Source organism: Rattus rattus, chromosome 5 (assembly GCF_011064425.1).
Source record: "Rattus rattus isolate New Zealand chromosome 5, Rrattus_CSIRO_v1, whole genome shotgun sequence".
NCBI classification, from domain to species: domain Eukaryota; kingdom Metazoa; phylum Chordata; class Mammalia; order Rodentia; family Muridae; genus Rattus; species Rattus rattus.
In genome coordinates this window covers 142,646,795-142,657,145 of record NC_046158.1, presented here as the reverse complement: position 1 = coordinate 142,657,145, position 10,351 = coordinate 142,646,795, and the positions used below count along the sequence as shown (strand labels likewise).

At 36.6% G+C, this 10,351-nt stretch overlaps 1 protein-coding gene across 1 annotated transcript; it reads right to left on the bottom strand.

Annotated features, from left to right (window-relative positions):
* Nucleotides 1–7,123, bottom strand: LOC116902258 (zinc finger protein 431-like). Its single transcript, XM_032904677.1, has 4 exons — nucleotides 6,330–7,123; nucleotides 2,420–2,546; nucleotides 2,156–2,216; nucleotides 1–1,759 (listed from the first exon to the last, which is right to left on the bottom strand). The coding sequence occupies exons 1-4, from the start codon at nucleotides 6,336–6,338 to the stop codon at nucleotides 1,699–1,701; spliced, it is 258 nt and encodes an 85-aa protein (XP_032760568.1). The 5' UTR covers nucleotides 6,339–7,123; the 3' UTR covers nucleotides 1–1,698.
* Between the last annotated feature and the right edge of the window lie 3,228 nt (nucleotides 7,124–10,351).

The following is a 10,351-nucleotide window of genomic DNA, read 5'->3' as shown; positions in this document are numbered from 1 at the left end:
TTTCTCTAAACTATGGTTTATTTTGTGCCTTTTAATATGACTGACATGTGATGGGTTTAACACATTGATTACATTCATAGGGTTTCCCTCCTGTTTGTCTTCTTTTATGTATTTGAAAGATGATTGCTCATTCAAACACAGAGGCTTAATCCCATTGATTATATTCATAGGGTTTTTCTTGAGTGTGTCTTCTTTTATTTACTTGAAGAGTACTGTGGCTTACAAAAGGTTCACCACATTTCTTACATTCATGGGGTTCCTATGCAGTGTGTATTATTTTATGTGCTAGGAAATGACTATTTCATGCAAAGGCTTTACCACATTAGTTACACTCAGAGCATTTCTTTCTAGTACAAATTCATTTATGCAGTTGAAGATGATTGTGATGTGAAAGGTCTTCAGAATATTTAAGACATTCATCGGGTTTTCTTGCTGTTTATGTATTTGGAAGTCACTGCTTTGTGAAAGTGGTTAAAAACCACATTGGTTTCATTCAAAAAGTTTCTCTCTTGTATGTTTCTCTCTTGATTTTAGAGACCACTGCTTTGTGAAAAAATCTTTGGCACATTGGTTACAGTTAAAGGGTTTTGCTCCTGCATGGTTTCTGTTATGTCTTTGTAGATGCCTCTTTTGTGCAAAGGCTTTAGCACATTTATTACATTCACAGGGTTTCTCTCCTGTATGTGTTCTTCTATGTCTTTGGAGTTGACCACTTTGTGCAAAGGCTATACAACATTGGTTCCATTCATAGGGTTTCTGTCCTATATGGGTTCTTTTATGTTTTTGGAGAATCATGGTTTTGTACAAAGACTTTACAACATTGTTTACATTTATAACATTTTTCTCCATTACATGGTCTTTTATATCTTTTGAAACTACTCCTTTGTGCAAAGGCTTTACCATATTTATTACATTCATAGAGTTTCTCTCCTGTGTATGTTCTTTTATGATTTCGGATAACACTGCTTCTTACAAAGTCTTTACAACATTGGTTATATTCAGAAGGTTTTTCTCCATTATATGTACTTTTATGTCTTTTGAAACTACTCTTTGTGCAAAATCTTTACCACATTGGTTACCTTCACAGGGCTTCTCTCCATTATGCCTTTGGATAAGATTCTGAAATGCAAAGACTTTACCATATTGAATAAAATCAAAGGTTTGCTTTCCAGTAAAACTTTCATACCTGCAAATACAATTGGCACATGTAAATTTTTTCTCAGCTTGATTATATTCATGAATCTTTTTATATTTGTGAATTTATTTCAAATTTTGTTTAATTGTAAAGAGCAATATGATCTTAACAAAACGTCAATTTGTTTACATTCAACTCTGTCCCTTTCATTATGCGTTGTCTTGAATGTTTGAAGATACATGGAATAGGAAGAAAACTGATTACACTACTCATATTTATTACATAATTTTTTTCTTAAAGAATATTAACATATTTGAAGAGAAGAGGATGAACTCAGAGTTTTTGTAGTCTGACTGTGAACATAAATTTTGCTGTCTTGTGAGGAATACTACATTTGCAACATGAACCAATGCAAACAGAAAAAACATCTATAACCATAATCTTATGATGTGATTCAGCACTTTCAATGTGAAAATGTCCCCAATAATGGACAAAAACTAAATATTTATAAACTTTTACCACATTAAGAAACTCTCCTCAAAGCGGGGTGTACTGTACATCTTCTAATTGTTCTGCAGAAGAGAGAGGTATGCTGTTTCTTTCACTATCGCTGTGTTCACATGGCTTGCATCCATAGGGACATATGACATTCATATCAAAAGAAGAATAACACATTACTTTCAACACATTCCAAAAGAAGGGTTCTACATTACATTCACACAGTTTTACGTTTTTTCCTCACAGAGATTTGGTACAGGGTTTACGGTTTCTCCACAAAACCATTCTTGAATCTCGTAAACTGTCCATCTCACTAAATTTAGCCATGTTGTTATATGAATATGGTTCACCACAAATTTTCTATGGACTATTTGCTTATTATAAGGTTGTAAACATATAATGATAACCTAATCAATGTGATATGCAGAGCATATTTTACCCTGTTGAATTTCCTTAAAAGTTGCTGGACTTATTAAACCTTCTTGGGAGGCATTTTCTTATCATTTTGCACATGAAAACTACCTTCCATGTCTTCCAGAACTTTTACAATATTTTTCAGTAGTATGGTCTTCCCAAATGTAGCCTAAAAATGGTATCAGAGAAAGTATGTTAAATTATTGGAATTAGGCAACATTTAAGTTACTATCTTTAGTGAACTTTAGAACCATGACTGATTTATTCACCATATTATTCCTCATTTTTAAGTGAAATTAAAAAACAAATAACAATAAACAAAGCAAGCTGTGCCTACATTTTACAAAATGAATGATAAATTCATTACATTACCTACAGCACTGAGATTCCTACAGGTCTCCAGCATCAAACATTGGTAGAGACTCTTCTGAGCAGGATCCACCCATGCCCACACTTTCTGAGTGAAATTCACATGCACTTCATCATAGGTCAGTACATCCTAAAAGATCCAATACATGTGTACACAATACAGCATGATCCTGCCTTCCAGTCTCCATTTGTGCTCATAGATGGGGATGTTCCAAAGTCCTCCAGACTCAACACCTGCTTTCAGAGGTGGTTTATCAGGAGCACACTCATTCCTAAGCCCATAGGTGAGACCCCACTTTCTCTCCACTGACTGTCCAAAGGAATACACACCCAGAGCTCACAAGGCACAGGGATTGCAGAGCAACCTGGGATGGGACACTTCTGTTCTCCATTTGCTCCCAGACCTGGGGCTGTCCTATTGCTCTCTAGACCAAAAACCTACCCACAGAGAGGTGGTCTCTCAGAAGCACTCTCACTTCTAAGCACACAGATGGGACCACACTTTTGCTTCATAGTTGTCCAAAGAGAGACCCGCTGGGAACATTCATGGCATTGGAGCTGTGGGGTGGCCTGGAAGAGGACCCACCTGGGCCGCCCACCCGTGCCCAGAGCTAAGGTTGGTCATAGCCTTCCAGAACCAAAACAAGGCCGGAGAATGTTGGTCTTCCAGGAGCATTCACATTTCTAAAATCACAGGCTTAAGAGTCTGGAGGAGGAACAATCTACAGTCAGAAACAGCAAGACCAACTAACATCAGCACTAATGAGATGGCAAGAGGGAAGCCCAAGAACTGAAGCAACAGAAACCAAGATTACTTGTCATCATCACAACACAGTTCTCCAACCGCAGCAATTGCTAGATATACCAACATACAGGAAAAGCAAGATTTGGAATGAAAATCATATCTCATGGTCATGATAGAGGATTTTAAGCAGGACATAAATAACTCCTTTAAAGCAATACAGAACACATGTAAACAAGTAGTAGCCTTAAAGAGGAAACACAAAAATCCACTAAAGATTTACAGAAAAACACTAAGAAAAAGGGGAAGATATTGACCAAAACCATCTAGGATCTAAAAATGTAAGTAGGAACAATAAGGAAACCACAAAGAGAGACAAATCTGAAGATAGTAAACATAGGAAAGAGATCAGAAGTAATAGACATAAGCATCACCAACAAAATATAAGGGATTGAAGAGAGAATCTTACGGACAGAAGATTCCATAGAAAACATTGACACAACAGTCAATGAAAATGCAAAAAAAAAAAAAAAAAAAAAAAAAAGCACAAATCTTCTAAACCAAAACACTCAGGAAATTTAGAAAACAATGAGATGGGCGAACATAAGGTTAGTAGTTACAGAATACAGCAGAGATTCCAAACTTAAAGGGACAGTAAATATCTTCAATTTTTTTGAAGTAAACTTCCCTAACTTAATGAAGGAGATGCCCATGAACATAAAAGAAGCCCACAGACTTGAAATAGAGTGGATCATAATAAAATTTCCTCCCATCACATACATAATTTAATGTCTGTTTCCTGCTATATGGAGTATGTTACAAGATGTGAAATTTGTACTATTTACCTACCCAGCATCATGAGCACATGAGAAAATTTTGTATCTCAGAAGCTCCTTTTGTAATTAAGAACTGAATTTCTGTGAGTCATGCCATTGACTGGAGGGTATAGAAAAATAAAAGGATTCTAACCAAATACTTCTGAAGGAACCCTATTACCTCTTTTCTACTAATTTCTAAACAATTTATAAAATTAGTCAAACAAAACTAAATGTAGAACCTTCAGAAATTCAAGAAATCAAACCTTCACTTTCCTAATCTTGTTCTACTGAAAACAAAAAAAACAAACAAACAAACAAACAAAAAAAAAAAACAAAGCAACTCCTGTGTGTATATCCTGGATAGTGAGATGTAAGTACCACACCTGGACTGTCCAAGGGCTACAGAGTCCCACCAAATCCACACTCAGGAAGGATCAAAATCAAGAGTCTCTGCTAAAATTATCACATGGACAACAGAACCAGAGTCTGACCCATAGTGCATCTTAGTACCAGCAGATCACAGTTGGATATGTCACCAGACTTGCTTCTCCTCCCATGATAATTGAGATCCCCACAGTCATCAAGGACTGTCTTTTGGTCTTCCTTACAGCTTGCTACAGATGCATCAGAGGAGAATATTATAAAGAAACTGAAAGATACCTTTCACATCTATCTCTGAATGATAGGCTTGCCAGATTCCCTAATTAGAATGGAAAACTCATGTGTGCCTCATATGAGTAGCAGCTCCTCTACTGGAGGATCAGAGAGCAAATGACTCAGACAGCTGAGGCCTTCCAAGCTCTACAGTTCCATCAGAGGTACAGACATAGCCCTAGGCTTGGAAGTTTGCATTTAATAAAATGTTCCAGTCTCCCAGAGCACTCATTTCCCTTTTCAAAGGCACAGTGTCCTTTCATTGCATATTCAGTGATACATGCAATGTATAAAGTAAAGGACATCACTGCTCCTATGCATGGTGGAATAGAAAGTTTATTATACACAAAAGAGAGAACATAGAGAGATCTAGGCTTATCTGTGACAGCCAACAGTAGACATGACCTTGAAACTTGATGAGAGAGGAAAGAGGGAAGAAGCAAGAGCCAGACCAAGGGGTCAGAATGATGATGATAAATGAGAAAGATCAGTTACCGAGTAGTTGGATTACATAAGGAATTGCAGCTGGGAGAATGGCATCCTTACTCTTGGGCTAGAGGACGAGGGCCAGCAATATGTTCTTACAGTTCCGAACAGAGTTCTGATGAGAGAATCAGAAGGCCAGGTTTGCTTTGATTTGATAAATAGGGCCCCCCAGCCATTTTCCCAGGGTTTCAGACTTAAGACTAGGGAAAAGGAGAAGAAAGAACTGTAAAATTCTAAACACATTGTATTTTCCGATATTTTTCAGGGACTAAAATATGTACTAGAGCACACCAAGTATTATATCTTTTCTCTAACATTGTGTATTTTCAAACCGGAATAATAACTTTCCTGGTTAGGCACAGCCACACTTTTCTAGATCTTCTTTTCTTGAACTAGTGGAAATACAGATATTTGGTTTATTCATATAAGTTCAGTTCCTCATTTAGGTTCACCATTTCTCTTATCTGGAAAACACCCCAAGATGCCAACTTTGGAAATTTACTGATTGTCTAAAATTATTTGCCTAATCATGGTTAATGCGAGCAATTTCCAAAGCAGAAATGCCTCACCTTCTTTATTTCTCCTCCTTTTTTGAACTGTCATTTGACCCTTACACTGGTAACCTCCTGGATTTAATTCCAATGGATTTCATAGTTCATAAACTAGCTTAAAATAGAGTTACATGAGAGCTTTTAGAAAACAATATTGTATTTTGTGCTTTCAAGCTGCTAAAATGTAGCTTCCCCTGATGGTTATATGAGAAGCTTCAGAACATATCAAGTAATATCTGACACACTGTGGAGTACTCTGGTTAATCAGCTGATCAGCCTCAGTGAATTACTTAAATGAACACAACAACAGCAACAACAACAACAACAACAATAACAACAACAAATCCACAACTACATTTGTACAGTTTCTCCAGACAAGCAGAGCTGATAGAATGAATCTCTTACTATGTAGAAAATGCATTTATTAGAATGGCTCACTGGTTGCAGCTCAACTAGTCCAACAATGGCTGTCTACCCATGGAAAGATGAAGAATCCAAGAGGGGTTCAGTCCATGTGGCTGAATATCTCAACTGTTATTAAGCAGATAACCTGAATTTTGAACAATAGATTTTAATGACATAAACACAAAAAAGAAACAAACAAAAAACAATGAAAAGTTGCTAGACAGAGCTAGGGCCATAGGACAAAGAAAAAGTCTTACCAGATCCATCTTTATCTGCAGGCCATTTCCATAAACTATAACCTAGTTTAAAGGTGTTTCTTATCACCTGAAAAGACACAGATTAATAATACTTTTCTCATGTCCAAAAGTATAATGAAGAGAAATCCCTCACAGTTCCTAACGCTTTGGATTTTTGTTAATTCCAGATGTGACTACCAAGAATATCAAGCTCAATAGAAAGGCAGAAGAGCTGGGAAAGATTGTTTACCGTGTCACATAAGATAAGCATAGGAGCCATTTCAAAAGCAATGCCTTTCTCAAAAAAAGGGAGCACTGAGATTTTACTCAGGGATTCTGGATAAGTTCCCACATAGGATCGCCTAGGAATATTGTTTCCTCTTCTGAACATGGTCAAATGTAAAAGCATCAATATTTAAAGGCATTCTTACCTGAAAGTCATGCAGAAACACATGTAAATTATAAAAATGGTTCACAGAAATGCCTCAGGAATGTTCATCTTGTACTACAAGGTATTATCTGAAAATCAAGTAAATGACACTGACAATAGATTGCTCAGGGGCCAGTCCTACCTTTTAATCATAATCTGTGATGTAATATATAAATGTATCAATGCTAACATTTTTAAAGATATAAAGGACAAATAACACAAATGCAGAAAACTTCAAGGAAAAGTCACTTTTCAGCATAGACACTGCTCATAGAGGACCTGCTATTTCTCTGAGAGCTATGGCATCATTGTATAAACATTCACACACACATACAAACACTCACCCAGAGTATCACACACATTCTCTCTCTCTCTCTCTCTCTCTCTCTCTCTCTCTCTCTCTCTCTCTCTCTCTCTGTGTGTGTGTGTGTGTGTGTGTGTGTGTGTGTCTCTCTCTCTCTCTCTCTCTCTCTCTCTCACACACACACACACACAGGCAGAGAGAATACGACAAAGAGAGACATAGACAGATATATATATATAGACATAATATATTCATGGTGAATAAAATCTACATTTGTGTGATTTAAATGCTGATATCTTAAATCCTATTTAAATCAGGAAGGTGCATTGTAACGATTATATCAAGAATCTCCTGTTTCAAGTTTGTAAGTTTTTTTTGCAGGATTCTTATGACATATTCTCTGCCTTGTGAATAAATGCTGAACAATGAATCCTGAATAAATGACTGGGCAGAATCAGAGATCAGGGTGGGAATTCCACCAGGAAGAGGAAGGAGAGATGGGGAGCAGATGTGCAGTGTGGACAAATGAATTTGATTCATGAAAAAACGGTAAGAAGAGCAAAGTCAATAATTATAAATAAGTACCACGGGATAGGGTTTGGAGGTACCCAGGTCAGCATCGGAGGTCAGCATAAGTCCTTAGTTGTTTAGCAATTGAGGTGCAGTTGTACGTAAATCTAAGTTTTGTTGTGCAGGTACTGGGGACAAACACAATGTAAAGAAATACCTCTGCCAGATTAATACACAGTTTACATTTATGTTACAATTAATTCATGATCACATATGTATGTCTCTAGAGAAAGCCCAGAACATGTGTGTGAACATGAACAAGTGGGTTTTCATGTGTTTGCATGTGTCTGCTCTCCCAGAGAACATACAATCAAAGGAGAAGCATGGGACTGGAATTACAGCAAAACCAATTTGTAGGGATGGAACATTAATCTTTGGCAACAACATAAATTACTCTTAGCTCTAATTTAGCACACTATAAACATTTTTTTAATTCAAAATTATTTTTATCCTTAATGAACATCTGCTACATCGGTTGTCCCATTTATTCCTTAGACCATCATTTCCCAAAACTTTACCAGTCAATTTATTACTACTTTTAACTATGTGTGAATAAGTATGTTCACATACATGAATAAAGCATGATGAGTCCATTTCAGGTGCTGTGTGCATATGGTGTCAGGACTGATCAAACTGCCCTGATTGCACTGAATGGTGACAGAGGGAAGTCAGGTTTTTCTGAGTCTAATTGTCCAACTTGCAGGAGAGTTCTACTCTTTATTGAGAAGCAGGATGTTGGGGGTACAGATTCCTTGCAAACAGAGTACTAGGGAAACCAGGAACATCAAAATCTTGGAGTAGTTTTGTTTAAAGAGCTTCTAACCTCTTTGCCATCTGTGGAAACAGACTTCAACTTAGATTTCCTACATGGTTGGCCTAACTAAACCAAATTCCCGAAAATGATTATTCCACACTCTTTCCTAGAGGCATCGGCACCCTCTGTGGAGATGAAGTTTGTGGTTAGCTGCCCTCCATGCTATTGGTCAGAGGCCATATTCAATTTGAGGTCTTTCAGCTATGGAAACCACCCTGGTCACCCGTCCTTTGGAAAAGAATTTCTATGTAGTCACACCTTAAGCTTTATTCTATCCCTAGAAGTAGACTGATTGGACTGATTGTTGCCTGTAAATCTTTTCTACAATTCTACTCTGTTCTAAATATGCTGGCAAAGATTCCACATGTATTAGATTTTCCAAGTATGATGTAGTTTAACCAAATCAATATCTACTGTGTTTCCAGTCTCACATGTTTGCTTTCCTATGTGATACTTGCAGGGATTCCTATAAGAGAAATTAAACCACGAGGTGTCCTAGAATGGCTTGTACAGGAATATTATCAGAAATAGAAAACTTGAGGATGGAAAATACCTGTAAAGCTAAGAGCACTGCAGTTTCTTTCACAGCCCATGGGCTCCAGTCCCAATACTTAAAGCAGCCACTTCTGTTTGTAAATAAAGTTCCTGGAGTTCCAAAACCTTGTCCTATCCTTCCTGGTTTTCCTGGACAACAAGCATGTGCAGGACACAAAAATACACAGAGAGGCAAAAAAAACTATACAAACAAAAATAAAAGTGAAAAGTGTTTTTACAAGAGAGAGGAGGAGGGAGAGAAACAAGGATAGATAGATAGATAGATAGATAGATAGATAGATAGATAGATAGATAGATACATAGATAGATAGATAGATAGATAGATGGATAGATAGGAAGATAGATAGATAGATAGATAGATAGATAGATAGATAGATAGATAGATAGATAGATAGATAGATAGATAGATAGATAGATAGATAAATATGTAGGTAGGAAGAAAGAGAGATAGATAGATAGATAGATAGATAGATAGATAAATAGGAAGATAGATAGATAGATAGATAGATAGATAGATAGATAGATAGATAGAACTTATTCACAAGCTGAGGATAGCAATGCATTTCTTCAGTCCCAGAAATCAGAACACAAGGCAGTGAGATCACTGAGTTTTAAAATAGCCAGTGCTAAATAAGAAAACACACACACACACACACACACACACACACACACACACACACACACACACACAGACACACACACAGACACACTTACAGGAATGAAAAAAATTTACAACACAGAGAAAGAGAGGATTTGAGAATTGGGACAATAACATATATATATATATTTAAATATATACATATATAAAATATTATATATACATATATATATAAAATCCTGTTCACTACCTCCATTCACTACATGACACTTTTAAATAAAAGATAGACCAAATACATTATTTGGTGTTCTTTGGGTAAGAAGTAAAGGAGAGTGTTCTTCAAGGGGTTGCCTCTTCAGGAAAGTTTATTAATAATCAATCTTCAGATCACTTCAACTTCAAAGGCATGGAACAAATCATAAGTACTCCAGAGATAAAATTTGGAAAATATTCCTCCCTGGTTTCCATATTTGGAAGGGAAGATTTTCTGTATTCTGATCTTCAACAGAACACTACTGTTTATTTATTGACCTTTCGATTGGTATCATGAAACACAGCATGAACAAAGCAAAATGTAATTGAAGGCATCAAAATGGGTTTGCAGTTCCAAAGTGTCAGATTCAATAATGGCACCATGAACACATACTATCAGGCAGAGCTGAGAGCTCAGAGTTTGAACCTCGGATAAGAGGTTGCTAGCAAAATGGGCATGGTCAGAAGATGTTAAAGCATAAAAATACACACATGTGACACACCTCTTCCAAAATGGCCA